General features: G+C 41.2%; 4 protein-coding genes and 1 long non-coding RNA gene across 6 annotated transcripts; 3 read left to right on the forward strand and 2 right to left on the reverse strand.

The window, feature by feature from the left end:
• The first annotated feature begins 949 nt into the window (after positions 1-949).
• LOC124194824 lies at positions 950-3,682 on the forward strand. Its single transcript, XM_046589212.1, has 4 exons — positions 950-1,201; positions 1,375-1,593; positions 2,719-2,979; positions 3,075-3,682. The coding sequence occupies exons 1-3, from the start codon at positions 1,196-1,198 to the stop codon at positions 2,977-2,979; spliced, it is 486 nt and encodes a 161-aa protein (XP_046445168.1). The 5' UTR covers positions 950-1,195; the 3' UTR covers positions 3,075-3,682.
• Positions 3,521-5,723, reverse strand: LOC124194836. Its single transcript, XR_006875069.1, has 2 exons — positions 5,549-5,723; positions 3,521-5,410 (listed from the first exon to the last, which is right to left on the reverse strand). It is a non-coding gene; the product is annotated as an uncharacterized LOC124194836 (long non-coding RNA).
• LOC124194815 (F-box/WD repeat-containing protein sel-10-like) lies at positions 4,328-8,098 on the forward strand. The gene is made up of 4 exons (XM_046589203.1): positions 4,328-4,563; positions 5,908-6,141; positions 6,323-6,613; positions 7,690-8,098. The coding sequence occupies exons 1-4, from the start codon at positions 4,447-4,449 to the stop codon at positions 7,918-7,920; spliced, it is 873 nt and encodes a 290-aa protein (XP_046445159.1). The 5' UTR covers positions 4,328-4,446; the 3' UTR covers positions 7,921-8,098.
• A 52-nt stretch (positions 8,099-8,150) lies between these two features.
• LOC124194800 (PHD finger protein 12-like) lies at positions 8,151-11,752 on the reverse strand. Of its 2 annotated transcripts, none has more exons than XM_046589193.1 (15): positions 11,555-11,752; positions 11,289-11,482; positions 11,153-11,222; positions 10,742-11,090; positions 10,565-10,679; positions 10,369-10,498; positions 10,131-10,301; positions 9,966-10,073; positions 9,700-9,896; positions 9,506-9,633; positions 9,243-9,437; positions 9,051-9,167; positions 8,898-8,980; positions 8,610-8,825; positions 8,151-8,539 (listed from the first exon to the last, which is right to left on the reverse strand). In XM_046589193.1, exons 1-15 carry the CDS (start codon positions 11,600-11,602, stop codon positions 8,366-8,368), a joined length of 2,295 nt encoding a protein of 764 aa, XP_046445149.1. In that variant the 5' UTR covers positions 11,603-11,752; the 3' UTR covers positions 8,151-8,365. The 2 variants fall into 2 exon arrangements, with proteins under 2 accessions (XP_046445149.1, XP_046445143.1); XM_046589187.1 differs by having other exon boundaries at positions 9,231-9,437; positions 11,555-11,751.
• A 120-nt stretch (positions 11,753-11,872) lies between these two features.
• Positions 11,873-15,658, forward strand: LOC124194794 (importin subunit beta-1-like). Its single transcript, XM_046589180.1, has 12 exons — positions 11,873-12,069; positions 12,260-12,318; positions 12,402-12,812; positions 12,869-13,021; positions 13,096-13,245; positions 13,324-13,488; positions 13,584-13,760; positions 13,814-14,149; positions 14,212-14,424; positions 14,485-15,006; positions 15,090-15,322; positions 15,391-15,658. Exons 1-12 carry the CDS (start codon positions 12,015-12,017, stop codon positions 15,569-15,571), a joined length of 2,655 nt encoding a protein of 884 aa, XP_046445136.1. The 5' UTR covers positions 11,873-12,014; the 3' UTR covers positions 15,572-15,658.
• Positions 15,659-16,040: the final 382 nt, after the last annotated feature.

Here is a 16,040-nt window from a genome sequence, read left to right on the forward strand (position 1 = left end):
CTCCAAAGTTCCTTTCGCCGACACGGGTATATTATAAAAAGAAAAGAGAGAAGCAGCAACTTGAATCTTTGATTTCCTCCTTTTGGCTATTTAGTAAGAGAGATAAAATCTGATAGGAGGAAGAACAACATAAAAGAATAAAACCCAGCCAAACATTAGAAATGTTACGGTATCTTGTTTCCCATATACTAGCGGCTATATAACGCCGCGCTCTAACGGCCTGTGCTGTTTGAAAAATCAATGGATTGATGTCGTATGGATATGTTGGTGTCGTACCGGCGCTGGGGATATTTTATCGGGCGGCAAGAGGCGCGTCTGGCAACAAACACAATTGGAGAGAAATAAAAGAAAAAGAAAAACAAACAATTCGTATCGTCTCCATAGAGAGAGAAAGTTGAATGCATTTTCAAATGTCGACAATTAACTTTTGTGGCTGCTGCCTCAACAACACACCGTTCGAGTCGTCGTCGTCTGGATTGAATTCCTTTCACCTTCGGCGGCGATGATGGTGAAGAGGAAGACTATATACAACTATAGGTTATAGCGGCGGCATAGTTGGTCGAAGCTATTATAGAGCTGCTGGACGCTGGCAACGGACCAAGGGCTTCTTTTGATCTCTTAGGACGAATGGGGGGAGGGACGCATATGTCTGTGGAATGTGCAGCGATGACCCCCTCACGCCATCCTAGTCTCGAGGAGAGAAATCCACTCTCACCGCTGTACACATATCCCATACGGCGGCAGCAGCAGCTATTACACCTGTAAGAATATACGCCACGACGTCAGAGGCTCGCCGATGGACCTCATTTCCTCTCTCACAGAGTTACCTAATAGAACAAAAACCTTTTTTTTCTTTTCTTCATGGGGCGGCCACAGGTGGTGGCCTGATGCAAGGTGGCCCATCCTTCTTGCACCACCCTTCTTTCTTATATTTTCTCTCATTCACCTATAGGTTCCGGCTCTGCTGTTATATGGCAAGTCCGGGTCTCTCTCTCTCGGCTCTTTTTCTTTTCCAGAGATCTCCACCCTCGGCCCCTCCTCCCTCGCAGCTCTTTTTTCTCCAGGGTATATAAAGGGCGAGCGATCCTCATTTTTAAACATTCGAAGTTGACCGAGAAAACAGACGCTGCACGCCTCTATAGTCGCTGATAGGGAGTGATTCAGACCCAACAACTTTATTTTATTTAATTCAAAAATGATGGTAAGCCAATTCGCACACATTTTTTTATTCATCTAGTTCTAACCGAGATCGATCGAGCAAGAATTGATGGTAGTGATAGACACACTGTGTCCATCACCTAGACATGATCGTGATCGATGGTGGAATTCTATTGGAGAAGCTGCTGCAATTCATTTTTATTTTGATTATTTTAGAGCTTACGATTGTTGTGCTTGATCGGTTTGGTGGCGGGCATTCATTGCGGCATGGTCCGGCGTGACCTGGGCAAGAAGGCCAGCAATAGCTACAGTGTTCCACCAGCAAGTGGCTACGGAGTCGCACCCCCAGCACCCATTTACGGCGCCGCTCCGGCCTCTAGTTACATTGCGCCATCAAACTACGGCCCCCCAATCTATTACGAAGACGATGACAAGGTATGTGCAATTCATTTCTTCATATAGGTTAATTCGCCTAATAGCCCATAGCTAAAAATTTCGCTTATCCAATGAGCAGAGTCAATTATAATTAAGCGCATTTCAAACAGTCAGTTTTGATAGCCAAATAACATTGACGAATAAGAAACAAACCAAAGAGAAGACAAATGGCGTGACACATTGATCGGAGTCGATTTTTTCGACTCTATACCCAGGCAACTTTCCCCATTCGATAATGTTCACATAGGGAACGAGGAAGGAAGGAAAAGAAAGAAAAAGAAAAGTGAACCGTGGAGGCCAAATCCTTGTGTGATTAGCAATTTAAAATCAACTCTGCTCTCTTTATGATTCAGCGTTCCCATATTTGACAATGTTAAGAGGCCACGACCGCGTTTATCCCACGCTCGCCAGCCATAACATATTCCTTAAATGTCGCTCGATTGGAAAGTTAAATTTTGTTTCACGGGCCAAGGAGGTCTAGTATATGGGCGAACTTGAGACTCTATCTATAGACAGATTGGGGTAGAGCCATTACGAAAAAGAGAAACCTTATTTGACTTTAAGTTCCCATTAACAACAAACAACAAAAAGAATCGTATTCTTCCCGCTCTATAGACGATAGATCTACTAAAAAAGAGATGTGTACATGTAAGGAGCGTCGGAGAAAATGTTGGCTGGCTGGCTGAGCTATCTTCTTCTGATGTTCGCTCGTGACAAGGGGTCACACCCGATGGAAATCTCCTGTTTGGTATGCGTCCAGCAGTTTCGGAAGTTGTAAAGCGAAGAAAGCGAGTGGGGGGAGAGAGATGGAAGGGGGGGGGGGGGGGGCCTTATAACTATTCTGATGGCGATTTCGTGTCGAGTGCAGGTTGTGACAGGTTTGCCAATCAACGGCTGTTTTTGTTGTCTTTTTTTTCTCTTCGACCTAGTGCCCGACTGACTCTTGACTATTTGATTGTACATATATACTACTGCGTTGACTGCTGATGTGTGACGACATAAAAGGAAATGAGGAAGGCACAGCCATCACACGTATCCGGCTAGCTCGTTGAACTCTTGTCCTGATCTTCCTTTTTTATCTTTCGATTGTTTGAATTCAATTTTTCAATCATTTCTCAATCACAGCCCGACCTGAAAGCCAAATTGGAAGAATTCAAGAGCAAGATCATCGGCCACCTCGGTTACATGAAGGGCTCCATTCTGGCGGCTAAGGGCAAGATGATGCTAAAGAAAGCCCACGAGTACCAACAGAAAGGTGAGAAATTGGTCGGAATCGGCGAGTCTCTCAAGGCCCTCAAGCAGGAGAAACAGAAGCACTACGAGCCCAGCTACGCTCCACCAGCTCCCGTCTACTCGGCACCACCGGCTCCCGCATACTCCGGTTAGGTAATGATGACTATCCAAAATTAGTAGATCTTATTAACGACATCACCGATGAAATGGAACTGATCATTTTCTCCTTTTTTGTTATTGCGAAACAGGAAGTTGAACGAAGACGCGGTGAACAAGAGTCCACAATTCTTTTTTTTTTTAATTTTTATCTCTTCCATGTACAGCTCACAGCGTTTCTCCTGGTAGAGACGACGATTTTTTTCCACGTACCAATAAGAAAGAGAGTGTCAATCTGTATAAGATAAATATATTTTGTAGTAGTCGTAGTGTGTAATACTCCTTTACACCTCTTTTCTTTCTACTTCATCTGCTTCCCCCCTATACTTCAATATTTTCTTATTTGTTATACCGACAAAAATGGCTCACATCAGCAGCCAGCCAACAAAACCACAACCGCATCATCACCAACATCTTAAATATGGCGAGAAAGAAAAACAAAAAAAGAAGAAGAAGGAGCCAAGAGTATTATTACATCATACCCGATTTTTGTTTCTTTATCGAGTGTGTTTCATAAAATTCAGACAAATCATATTAGCCCGTCATATCACACGCGAGATTTCGCTCGTGATTGTCATCAAATATCCTTTTTTTTTTGTCTTCTCGAAAAAAAAAGTACATTTCAAATCACCTGATGAAATACAGATAAACAGAAAACAAAACAAAAGCCGATCGCTATATAAAAAGATTTTTTCGCTTTCATTTTATTTTATCACCTGATAAAATTGATGGTCATTTCTCCCGTGTCTCAATGGTCGTTCAAACTGACAAGTTCCACATTTGCATCTCTTTCTTATATAAATAAAATAAGGAAAGCAAAAAAGTGTAACAAGAGAGAAAAATATAATCAACCGAGAAATGATTTTACCGTGGCCAACGGATCGAAGCGCGCCAATTCAAATACGATAAAAAGAAAACGAATTTTGTTTGACATCATTTTTTCTCTCTTTAGCGAGTTGCTGTTGTGACGTGTTTGGGATTTATTAGCATTGCTTTCCTGGCCAAACGGTCATAAAAATATCTATGAACTAGTGGTATCAGGATCGGAGAAAGTTGTTGATTTAAAAAAAAATTTATTGCAATTAAATCGACAGTACGTGATCCAGCTAGTGAGGTGACAGGGAACGGTCGCGCCCGGATAAATTTAAAATATTGAAAGAGCAGTCAAGATTGTGAATACGTGAGTATGACGACATTGCTGGAAAATCGCCGAAGCTTCGAGAACGGAAGCGAGGATTATTTTTAGTTTGTGTTCTTTCTAGAGTAGCGCTTGCCGGCCAAATTTAGCACCGAGAGAAAGGAGCCAAAATCTGACCAGTCACGTAACATATAAAAAGGATCCGAGATTTTTCACGGCAAACGCGAGTCAACACTGCGCAGAGCTGCGAGAAACAAATCAGAAGCCATCGGCTAACTTCTTATAATTCTTTTAATTTGCTCTACAGGAGATTAGTGACAAGAAAAATGCCACTGGAAATTGTGAAATCGTTGGCCAATTCAGAGCGGCCAAAGTGCGACATCGAGTTTATTGACATTCAAAACGATCGTCTGTTTACTTCTAGTGAAGGTGGAAACGTAAAGGTACGAAGATGTGCCGGAGTGACGGCAGGTCCCTCTTACAATTTTTCTAGACCTTGTACTTTGCTTGAAGTTCAAATATTTTCAAATTTGATTGTTTACCCTCAGAAAAGTTGTGAGGTATAAAAACAGGCCTGATCTGCAGTCGTTCTTTACTGAGTTATTGAATGAACTCTAACTAAGTAAACGAAAACGGAGAAAGAAAACAGTTCAGACTGTCAACGGTATAGCTCAGGAATAATCGTACTCCGTACTATCTAACGATTTCTAATTAACGCCACTAAATAGTCAAATAAAGAAGAATAGAGATGAGTGTTTCCTACCTTTAAGCCTGGGAAATCCACAGCCAGGCATCCACAAGTGCTCCATCCGCAGTTACATTGAATCCACCAGTCGGGATTGGGAAAAGTCTGTCCTCGTGAATACCCCCACACTCACATGGGGGTACACGAGGACATTTGAAGAAAGGAGAAGAAGAGATCCTTTTCTCGAGCGACATCGGTAGTTTCTCGACAACCAAAGGGGATGCTGTTTATCTAAATCAAAAATCAGAAATGGGTTACGTAAAATATTTGCAGAAACAACAAGTAAAGGAAAGTTGAAAATTAGACAGTAGGTAATCCCTAATTGTTAATAAGCAGGAGAATTTAAGGTACAGTTTTGATACACTGCATGTATGCAAGTCATGTATCGTTAAAACTATTCTAGCAGGTTAAATGTTAGTTAACGTAACCAAAATCATTACCCTACCACTGATGATATTGATATTGCTGCTGATGACATGATAATAGCAGCACAAGCAAAATTTGTAGATCTTGTGGTTATGATGGCTGGCTCTGGACTTCAGCATCTGCACAAGGGAGAAGGTTACATAACGGTGCAACATATTGCCATGCATTGACAGGGGGCTTATAAGTATAAAATTATACATCGTCTCTTCTATTTAAGCTCCCAGAATCATTCCATTCGTATTCTTAGTTTTATTTACCTGAGAAACAGCTTGGAGTGGAGAGCATGGAGAGCCATGACACCAGAATTGACACACGACGACCACATTTTTATAATTTTATTTGTTCTGCTATTTTTCGTGCACCAACGTACGTTTTCAAAAAAGTAATTTATTTGTAATCTCATACTTGTCTCTTTTTGGAAACTTTATAAAAAACAAAACGAAAGTCGAAAGCAGACGACATAATTTTCTAAATTACTTAATTAGAAACTTAAGTAATCGATAGAAACTATTAAAAATCGATCCACCCCCACCCCCAAATCCAACCAAATCTTGTGTTCATTTGACACAGGTTTGTATTGTGTAAATTCAAACTCAATTGATGTTGAATATACCAGGTATGGAACAAGGAAGATCTGAAAGCTGTGGGCGAACTCAATGCCAATCAGTGCCCCGTCACCTGCATCGCCGTCAAGGGAAACCTACTCTACGCCGGAACTTCCGGTGGCAACATCGTCGTCTGGGATATTGAAAAAAACACCATCATCCGAGAGTTAAACGAGCATCAAGGCAGTTTGGCCAAAATACGTGTGCTAGGCGACCTGGTCGCTTCTGGCGACACGGAAGGCAAGGTAAGATAATAGATATTTCATTTTGACGTAATAATATTTCACCCTGCGCTATCGGCTATAACGAGCACCACAATGTGGAAATTAACTGTAATTACAGGGGGGAAGCCAAAGATGGGGGGAAGACGTTATTGTTGTTAATTAGAACGTAACTTTTGATTTTCATTGCGTCCCTTTCATGAAGGTTCGTGTCTGGCAAGGCGATACATTAGTTCACCTTTACGAAACCAGCGAAGAAGTTTGGGACTTTGACCTGACGGACGACCACCTCTACTCGATCCGTGACCGCGACCTCTTGGTTCAAAAGATCCAAAAGACGGAGCGCGGCCACCAATTGAGCACCACCAAAGTGCTGGAAGCTCGCGGGCCAATGTGTCGGCTGGACGGGAGCATCGCCGTCCTCAGTCGAGACGGAATGGACATTCACATCCTGGAGGACGATAAGGCCCATTTCAAGCGCATTGGCATCATCAAGGTGAGAACCATAAGAGAGAAAACCTTATATACGTATATATGTAGTAGTCTAATTAGGCATTTATCTCTGTCTTCTCTCCTCTCTAATCCGAAAGGTAAAAATATAAGAACAACAACAAGAATAAGAGGGGATCTAGAAAGACAGATGGTAGAAAAGAAAGAAATAAGAGAGGGGTCGAGCGAGAGGGGGGGCTTTGGCTGGGGTCAGCTCCGTCTTGAGCGACGTGTTACATTAGATGAAGAATTCCAAATGCTGGACACTTTCTCTCAAACTATATACCTGCGGCCCCAATAAGATGAAGGAGAATAAGGAGCCGGTCATTTCCTGGAAATTTTCGACGCGGTGAGTAAGTGTCCGTGTTCGCGTCTTTCGCTCTGTAACAAAGTCAGTGAACTTGAAAAGAAAAGAAAAAAAAACGAAATTCAAAAAACGAGAAAATTTTGGGAAAGATAAATGAATAGGTCTACGCAGGTTGGCAGTTCAGAGGCGGCGGCAACAACAGGTAACACGAGGCAAAAGGTCGAGGATTGAGGTCACTGATTAGAGAAGAGAGGAAAATAGAGATAGCAGTTGGCGGTTAGAAGAATAAAAGGGAAAGAAAAAAAAAGAATCAAGTTGCTATCTGCTCAGCATTTTTCTTTCCGAGAGTCAGGTGTTTCGGTTGAAAAGAAAAGAAAAAACCCCGTCATTTCAACGGCAATGATGAAGAGCTCAAGTTCATTGATGTGTATATGAAGCGCTTGACCGGTTATGTCTGGTGCTGCGGTATCGTATATAATACAAGCAACCGACACCACGTGAGCGTCAACATCCGCTAACGTACGCCGTTTGCAATCAAACGAAAATACAAAAATAAAGAGAAATTACTTTGCGCTAAAAAATGTAATCATTTCGTGTCAAGAAAAGGTACATTAGACAAGATCAGAAAAGTATAGGGAAGGCACTTTTTGGGGGACCCCTGGTCGTTTTACTTTCCGATTTGCTCTTGAAATATTTTGGTTAAGTTCAATGCTGCTGGTTGCAACTCACTTTTGTTCTGTTGTCTTCTTTCTCTTCACTTGTACAACAAATAACAGGGTCAAGACCGCATAATCAACGCTTTGGCATGCGGCCAGCAGCCGAAAACTCACCTGTACTCGGGTGGATGGGACAACACGGTCCGCAGTTACGACCTCCAGACTTTCACCCCTCTGTCTCGACTGGATGTGGGTCAAGCAGTCAATTGCATCCGGCCCGACCCCTCAAGCAGCGGCCACATCTTCGTCGGTGGGAATAATGGCACTTTGTGCAAGGTCCTCGACAGGTGAGAAATTCTGTCAACTCACCGTTCAACTCCACCCCCGCTGCTGGTGCCCTATCTCGAAAGTCTCAATCTGTATTCAAGTCATTATCGCCACGTAAACATATACACGTACACATAATATCTGATGTGGATCTTATATACAAATCCGTCGTAGTTATAAATAAACTTGATATTTAGCTCGATGTTGTCGTCATGTTGACTTGAAATAATAAGCAAGAAATAATAAGGAATCAATTAAAATTTGCTTATGGTGTATCGCAAAAAATTTCAATACCAGTTTCCGAGTAGGTTACACACAATGTTCAAACGCGATTTTAATGGTTGGATTTTTTGTACTTTTTTTTTCACGGCTTGACAATTTTATTTGAACAAAGGGGAAAACAAACAAAATAATCGCGGAATTTTAAGGACGAGCAGGGTAAAAAAAAAAAGTGAACCGCAAAATGTTTTCAATTATGAATAAAACGAGGTTTCTCGTTGGTGTTGCTTATACACAAAATGAACTGCATGCACCCGAATTTGATGTGAGAACCGTGCGTGAGCAGGGCAGTGCCTTCCCATCCTCCACTTTTACCTGTTGAGCCAAGAGAACTGACGTCGGTGCGGCATCCACAACGAGACGCCTGCCCAACAAACCAAGTTAATTTTGTGTTCCCACCCAAGTTCTACGTAAAAGCGCGTAAAGAAATTTACCTCGTTTGGTTCCGTGAGCGAAGGGGTGCTGGTCATTCTGTCACCATTGCGTCTCGTAAAATCATCTAACCCCTGGAATGACGGTTTCTTCTCTTTGACATCTTCCGCTTCAGACTTGAAAGTGGTTGCATCCACGTCCACATCGCAGCAATACACGACGTTATCAACAACGGTTCCGTGCTCGCTATAGTTTAGTAACTCGAAATGTCTCGACATCTGTTTTTGGGTTAAAAGAAAAACGAACAATTACATAAAAGTTGATTGGCTTTAGAGTAGACATTAAAATACCTCATCGTAAAACACAGTAGAGTGATGTCCGGAAACATAGCTGCACGCACCGAACGTAGACAAGTTCAAATCCATGTCAGCACCTAACGCACAGAAATGTTTTAAAGAATAAAACCGATAATTCAACTATAGTTATGGAAGGGCAAATAATACCAGTGCCAATAGTAAGTCGGCGATAGTAGATGGGTGCTGGTGGATAAGCTGAGCTAAGAGGGCAGAGGAATGCTCTAGGCTGTCGTGGGAAGACATTCGTCTGGGCTTGACTACTGTCTATTGAATCGATAAGAGGGGAAGATAGAAAGTTGTTGATCCATTCGAGACTGTAATTCGTACAGATAATGTTACCACTGTCGGAAGCACTGCTGGCCTGAAGCCAAGGTTGTGGAATGACTGTAGACTGAGTGCTGCAACCAGAAGACATCATTCCAGGAAGAGGGAACACAGTCAACGAGCGAGATTCTGGGTTCAGGATTAGCTGCTGCACTCTTTGCATGGCAAGAGCTCTCACTGTTTCTTGATCCATTGCCCTTAGCAAATCATCTAGAAAATAAAAAGTTAAAAAAGTCATAATCCCGTTCTATTGCGGAGGAAAAAGTATTGAAAATTACTCGATAGCTGCTCCATAAAGACTTTCAAGTGACTCTCTTTCATGCCCCGCCTCAGGGTTCCCAAATAACTTTTGACATCTGCTTCGATATCTTGAAACTCTTCAGCAAACAAACCATCCCAAGAAGAGCTGAACATAAAAGACATTTCTGAATATTGAATAATCTGATGCGTTTTTAATTTGTGAACCACTCACGAGCTCGATCCTTCCACAGACTCTTTATCTCTCCGTTCAGGTAACGCAGTATCAAATTTTCCGACAGTCTCGCCTTCGTTTGAAAACATTGCTTCGCAGTCTGCTGCTATTTGCTGAGCATCCTCCTGAAGTCGTGATTGTTCTCTATCTTTGTTTTCCTCGTCTATTAATTCATTTTTATCGAATGATTTCAAATTCTGGAATTCGACGAAATGGTTAACAAATTAAAAGGGGAAGTCCAGATTTTGAAAGGAAAATGGACATACCTTCCGTGTTTCTGGGAGAACGGACGACCAGTAAAATGGTTGAGCTCCATTTAAACGCGCCGGAAGTAACGGTGGATGTTTGTACTGGTCCTTGATGATTTGTGGGACCTGCAAAATGCTTCGTTAGTTATTTTCGAAGATAAGAGTAGCATCTCTAACACTTACCCTCATACGAGGACGACCAGGTAGTGCGACCTTCCGACGAAAAGGCGGATTTTTTCGGTTTACTTTGCGGAGGAAATTGATTTTTACAGTTTCATGGTCAATGGGTCTCTGTAAGAACGACCAAAACTTCACTCGTTCGGAAAGTCGTGAATCAGGCAACAATTTATATTCCTAGTGATAAAGAATTCAACATTTCTGTGAGATAAACGGAAAATTCCTTTAAAAGGCAAAATATTACAATATTTTGAGGGTGATTGGGGCACATCCACTTGCCAACTGGCATGCAAACAAGGGGAGGATCCAGACAATCCAGATGGAAAACCAGGGGGCAAAAGTCACAGGCAACCATTGGCGCCTTGCGGCAACTCCTAAGAATTCGAAAGATGAATTTGATGATGTAACTATATTGAAACAGAAACCTGATTCAATCATACTTGCTGCAGTAGAAGCACGCTCGTAACGGTAATGGCACGAGCCCGTTATCAAGTTCGTGTGATTTTTTTTTGGGGCCAGATCCGGTTTTTTTCGAAATACACAATTTACTGGTACCTAGAAAATGGCAAGTTAATTAACTTGTTAATCAATTTTATCTAATATTGGTTTTAGCTTACCTGGAAAAGGAATAGGTTCTACAAGTTCTGGTGGGAGTTCGAATTGCTGTGGGTTCATAGATGCTGCTACTCTGATGAGAGGGGCAAAAAATGAGACTTTGCCCATATTATCAACAATGACGTCTTCTCTATCACTGGACTTTTCTGAACTAACTCCAGTGGTTTCTACATCAACATCATCCGAGTTGTTTGTTCGACGGCGACCAGATATTCTTTCAGGGGCTCCCTGACCACTGCCTACTGATTGAGTTGCTGAGTTATAAGGTCTTTTTCCAGTTTTACTGGAATCAGAGTCTGCTCCGTCATCCACCTCTATGAAATTTGTAAGAGGATTTGCAGCATCTTGGGCCTGAAAACAAATGTTTTGTTGGTCAATTGTTTTCTTTTAACTCTACACAAGTTTAAAATTACCTTTTTCATACGACAACTGTGACAGTTCCACAAACCTTTGGGTAAATCCGACTCCTCTAATGGAGGATCACTGAAACAGTGAAAACAGAATAATGTAAATATTAGAAATAAATTTGAATTGATGGTATTATTTTACTGGCATTGTAGGTGAAAAGATGCTGGGCAAGAGTCACAGCAAATGAGTTCACCTCCCTCTTTACAAGCATCACAACTATCGCGATTATGACCTCGTCCTGGTCGTCTGTAGTAGGGATGCAACGCCAATCCGTCTTTTCTCTTTTCTTTTGAAATATCTTCCAACAAAGGTGGTGCTAGTAGAGCTTGAATTTGCTGCATAAACAAAACACCGATCTTAGTCGACATCCATAAATGAGCATACAGCCGATTAAAGAGTGAACTTACTGGCATTAATCCACCCGATAGATCGAGATCATATTGAGAATTGGCCATTGCGTACAAGAAAATGTAATTATAATCTCACTAAATCCTAATGTTTCTATGCGAGCATCTTCTAAAGATGAAAACGACAGCAAGAATCAAGAAACAACAAAACTTTAAGTGTCGATTTGACTCGATGCTAAACAACATCTTTCAATCTGAGTTCCAAGAACCTAGCGGCAGCCAACAGAAGCTCAACATGCGAACCGGCGTTCCGTTTAAAAATCGAAATTTGCGGGCAAATGATCAGCCGAAGGCGACGACTTAAAAAATAATTGACAGTCGTTAGGCCTATTCTGTGTCATTTCAGAATTCAGATTTTAGTCATGAGTTATGTGTCGATTTTTAGATTTGACATCTCAAAGCTACTCGTGCCGTACAGTTATACAGTCACCGGCAGCCACAAGGCTCTAATTGTAAAGAAATGGCGAATTCATTGAAGTGTCTCATCCAGTATTTAGAACAAACTATTTCACCAGGTAATAAACAATGCAACTTAATATCTTTTCATTGTTGATATCACAATCTTACATTGCATATTACTTGTCTGCGGGGCTTTTTTGCAAAGTTTCTTGACTCAACATGTTACGACACTCCTACATATCATATTGCAGCTATAATATCACTTTCATTTTAAATCTTAAATTAATAAAGATGTATCATTTTCAGACAAGAATGTATTGGCCGAAACCCAATTGGCGTTGGAAAAGTATGCTCAGGATGATATGGTTAGTTTCAATAAAACAAATCTCAGTTTATTAGTACACCACATAATTATCTGTTACTGTTCTTTGTATTTTCATACTTATAGGGTCAATTTATTTCAAATATGTCAGTTGTAATTGCTGATCCAAACAACTCACCTATTGCTCGTCAAGCTGCTGGTCTCCAACTGAAAAACTGTTTGACTGTTAAAGATGTGACCCTGAAGAAAGAGTGTCTACAGAGATGGTCAAAACTTGAAGAAGAAACTCGCATGGCCGTGGTTGAGCGTTTGATTTCGACCTTGGGAACAGAAAACATTCATCCAAGTTGTGCCGCCCAATGTTTGGCTTACATTGCGGTAGCTGAAAGTCTCTTCCCGGGAACACTACAGCCTTCTTCTGAGATAACTTCTCTGGAGGATTTGCTTTCTGAGCTTTGCGACGTGGTCGTTCAACCAGCAAATGAACATCGAAAAGAGGCAGCCTTAGAGGCCATCGCCTTCATTTGTCAAGAAATTGTGAGTTAACTGGTTAATAACACATTTTTGAATGCTCTTAATGTTATTTGTCTTAGCACGTGCTCATTTTGGTCAACTCTTACACGTCAATCCTCCATTCCATACTATTTTGTATGGAGGACAGCAAATCAACTACAAGAATTCGTCTGGCAGCTGCTCGAGCTCTACTGAGTTCTCTGGAATGCATTTACCCGACATTTGACACTGAGGTATTGGGCTCAATTGCTTTTGTATTTTGTTTTTGAAAATTTTTGATACAAAATATTGAATTATTTATAAATAGGAAGGTCGAGATGCGATCATGCAAGTTGTCTGCGACGGCACACAATCGTCTAGCGTTGAAGAATCTCTGATTTGGCTACAAGTATTGGTAAAGATTGGCTCATGTTACTATCATCACTTGGAGAACTACATGGAATCGGCCATTGTTCCAGTAAGTTGAACAATTAATCAATTATCCAGTTTTTTTGGGATTAATTCACAATTTTTGTGATTTTTTTGTAAATTTTAGATTACATTAAAGGCGATGGCATCAACCGACTCGGATATTGCCTTACAAGGAATGGAATTTTGGTGCTCTGTTGCAGAGATAGAGTTTAATTTGGCGTCAGGTGCCTACGATCCCGCACATGATGTTGTTCCATCGTCCTGTTATGCAGAAAAAGCATTGCCTAAGGTTGGGATGATTTAAAAAAAAAACTCTCTGTAGTGTCTCGGTACCACAACAGTGTGCCCATTATAAATAACCTGTTTATAATCCTGTTTTTACAGTTAGTTCCATCATTGATGTCGGCACTAGTTGGTTGGCAAGACGATCCAAACGACATCGACGATTTTGATGACTGGACACCATTTAAGGGAGCTTGTTCGTGTCTGATGCTTCTAGCTCAATGCTGTTCAAATACGGTTGCCACCTACGTTACACCAAAGATCCTCTTTTATACCACGGTGACTTGAATCAAGAACTCGTTTTTCGACTGATGCTCATTAACAATATTTAGAGATCCGACTGGCGATACCGCAATGCAGCATTGTGGACTATTGGTTCCATATTAGAAGAACTGAAACCAGAGAAAGCTTTCTCTGAAATTTCTCCCTTCATGGCCAATATTTGGGAGTTAATTTACGACAAAACGAGCGCTAAAGTTCGCTATGCTGCTCAAGTCCTAATGGGTCGAATTTTTGAATTTTGCCCAGCTTTAATTCCTTCAGACCTTAGGAAACTAATTAAAGGACTACTAGTACACTTGGAAGATGATGACCATCGAGTAGCCGCAGCAGCTAGCAAAACTCTTTCGTTACTAGTCAGAGAAATTTTCAAAATAACATCCGAAAAGGTAAACACCACGCTATTGATTGAAAATTAACTCGAATTAAAACTTCTCTTATAATCAAACAGAAAGAAGGTGGTACTCGACTGGTTGCGGCCTGGTTTCTACGCTACTACAAGAAAATCGTTAAAAAACTCTTGGAATGCTCTGGAAAGTTTCGCGATTCTCAAAAATGTGCTGCTCAAGAAGCGCTGGTGGACGTGCTCCTTAATTCCCCTGATGTCTGTTACGTAACCGTCAAAGGGACTATCAAGACCTTGATGGGACGGCTTCGCTATGAGGTATTTCATCATTTATTTTGCCTTGAAAGTCAGCGAATAATTTAAAATTTTGAATTGGAGGTGGCGGGTAAAGGAGATGATTTCCCTTATGCTATGCTTTCGAGAGCTATGAGGAAATTGAAAGCAGAGGAGATCCAAATGCGCCACGACTTCATGTGTAAATTGATGTCGCTTTTAACATCCGAAGGTCCTCAAGGGGTGGTTAAGGATAAAGAAGATGTTTTCTTGGCTACTTCTACGACAATTGCGCTATTGCCTCATGATGAACTAAACGTGCACTTGCCCGCGATGATAGCTTATTTCAAATTGTCGGTTGAATCACGTGACCCTTCCCCTACGGTAGTGAGTCTGATAGGGGATCTATTTAGCGCGCTTGGGACCCAGAGTCTGCCGTACTTGGATGGCTTCTGTTTGAATTTATTTGATTTACTAGCGCGAAACAAAATCCCCACAAAATTACGGTCGAGCTGCGTAGCTGCTTTAATAGATATAGCTAACTCTGTAGGCGTGAAGAATTTTTGGCCGTATATTGCTTACACGTTGACTCAACTTGAGTATGCTTCCAGTATTACCGTAAAAAAAGTAAGTTTTTCCCAATTTTATTTTTTTTTTTCAAAGCTTATCCTATCATTTTACAAAGCCTGACATTTTTTCGTATTACCCAGGACCCCGAACACGAGGAGCTTCAAGAGAACATGTTGCAACTCTACACCGCTCTTTTTGTTTTCATCTGTGGTCAAGTGTCGGGACAGTCTAGCAAAAAGAAGAAGAACCAAGAGCTGATTTCTCAACTTTCCCTGATGGAGGATTGCCTCACGGGATTTTCAGAGTTGATGTTGGCCATCGTAGACGAAGATGCCTCTGATGCGATCATAATCGCAAGTGCCGAACTCGTTGGGTATATTATTTAGCTCATTTGAATGTTAACCATTTAATTTAAATGTGCCTTTTGAACATGTTTGACAGCATTATATTCCAGAAATTGAGCTTTGACACTGCCATGAAATACCTGGAATCCAACTTAAACCTCAAGTGGTTGGTCAGTGCTGCAGTACACCTCGCTGATAATTCACGTGAGTCAAAAGGCGAGTTCAGTGAGCCCAAGTTTGCAATGTCAGCACTTGAAGCTTTTAACGCTGTTGAATAATGATTATATTTTCCCCTTATATCATGGAACCTGTAAAAGCAAATATTTATTTATCGTGCCATGAAAAATAAAATGAAGGCCAAATTACCGGTAAATTTCTATCTTCAGGAAACCAAGCTGTTGAATCTAAAATAGTTATTGGTGATCTCAGTTTAGTCATACTTGAAAAAGATTTTTGGTTGTTATCATTAGTACGTCAGATGAAACTGGCAAAGAACTTTGTTTGATATTCTTCCTCTGAAGCTTCCATTTGTTTTGTTCTTGACCCTGGGCCTCTGCCCCTCTGGGCATGGTAGTGGGCGATGGACAAGGAGGAGTTTATGCGTGAGCGTACTCTTACGTGCTCAAATATAAACTTCCATGTAGTTGTTTACGTGGTGACCTCCAAGTCCTCAACCGATAGCTTTGACTTACAAATGAGTTAATCATTCAATCCGGTTTGAGCGTATGTTTGCGTTATTTGTGCTTT

This window comes from Daphnia pulex, chromosome 1 (genome assembly GCF_021134715.1).
Source record: "Daphnia pulex isolate KAP4 chromosome 1, ASM2113471v1".
Lineage (NCBI taxonomy): Eukaryota > Metazoa > Arthropoda > Branchiopoda > Diplostraca > Daphniidae > Daphnia > Daphnia pulex.

Excerpts from the sequence above, each read along its gene's own strand:
- LOC124194824 (XM_046589212.1), top strand. Across the intron at positions 1,594-2,718 it reads ATTACGAAGACGATGACAAG|CCCGACCTGAAAGCCAAATT; the intron begins GTATGTGCAATT and ends TCTCAATCACAG.
- LOC124194800 (XM_046589187.1), bottom strand. The coding sequence starts at position 11,602 with ATGGCCAATTCTCAATATGATCTCGATCTATCGGGTGGATTAATGCCA. Across the intron at positions 11,223-11,288 it reads TCTTTTCACCTACAATGCCA|TGATCCTCCATTAGAGGAGT; the intron begins GTAAAATAATAC and ends TCACTGTTTCAG. Across the intron at positions 9,897-9,965 it reads TTCTCCCAGAAACACGGAAG|AATTTGAAATCATTCGATAA; the intron begins GTATGTCCATTT and ends GTCGAATTCCAG.
- LOC124194794 (XM_046589180.1), top strand. The coding sequence starts at position 12,015 with ATGGCGAATTCATTGAAGTGTCTCATCCAGTATTTAGAACAAACTATT. Across the intron at positions 14,425-14,484 it reads TGGGACGGCTTCGCTATGAG|GTGGCGGGTAAAGGAGATGA; the intron begins GTATTTCATCAT and ends TTTGAATTGGAG. Across the intron at positions 15,007-15,089 it reads CCAGTATTACCGTAAAAAAA|GACCCCGAACACGAGGAGCT; the intron begins GTAAGTTTTTCC and ends CGTATTACCCAG.
- LOC124194815 (XM_046589203.1), top strand. The coding sequence starts at position 4,447 with ATGCCACTGGAAATTGTGAAATCGTTGGCCAATTCAGAGCGGCCAAAG. Across the intron at positions 6,142-6,322 it reads CTGGCGACACGGAAGGCAAG|GTTCGTGTCTGGCAAGGCGA; the intron begins GTAAGATAATAG and ends CCTTTCATGAAG. Across the intron at positions 6,614-7,689 it reads AGCGCATTGGCATCATCAAG|GGTCAAGACCGCATAATCAA; the intron begins GTGAGAACCATA and ends AACAAATAACAG.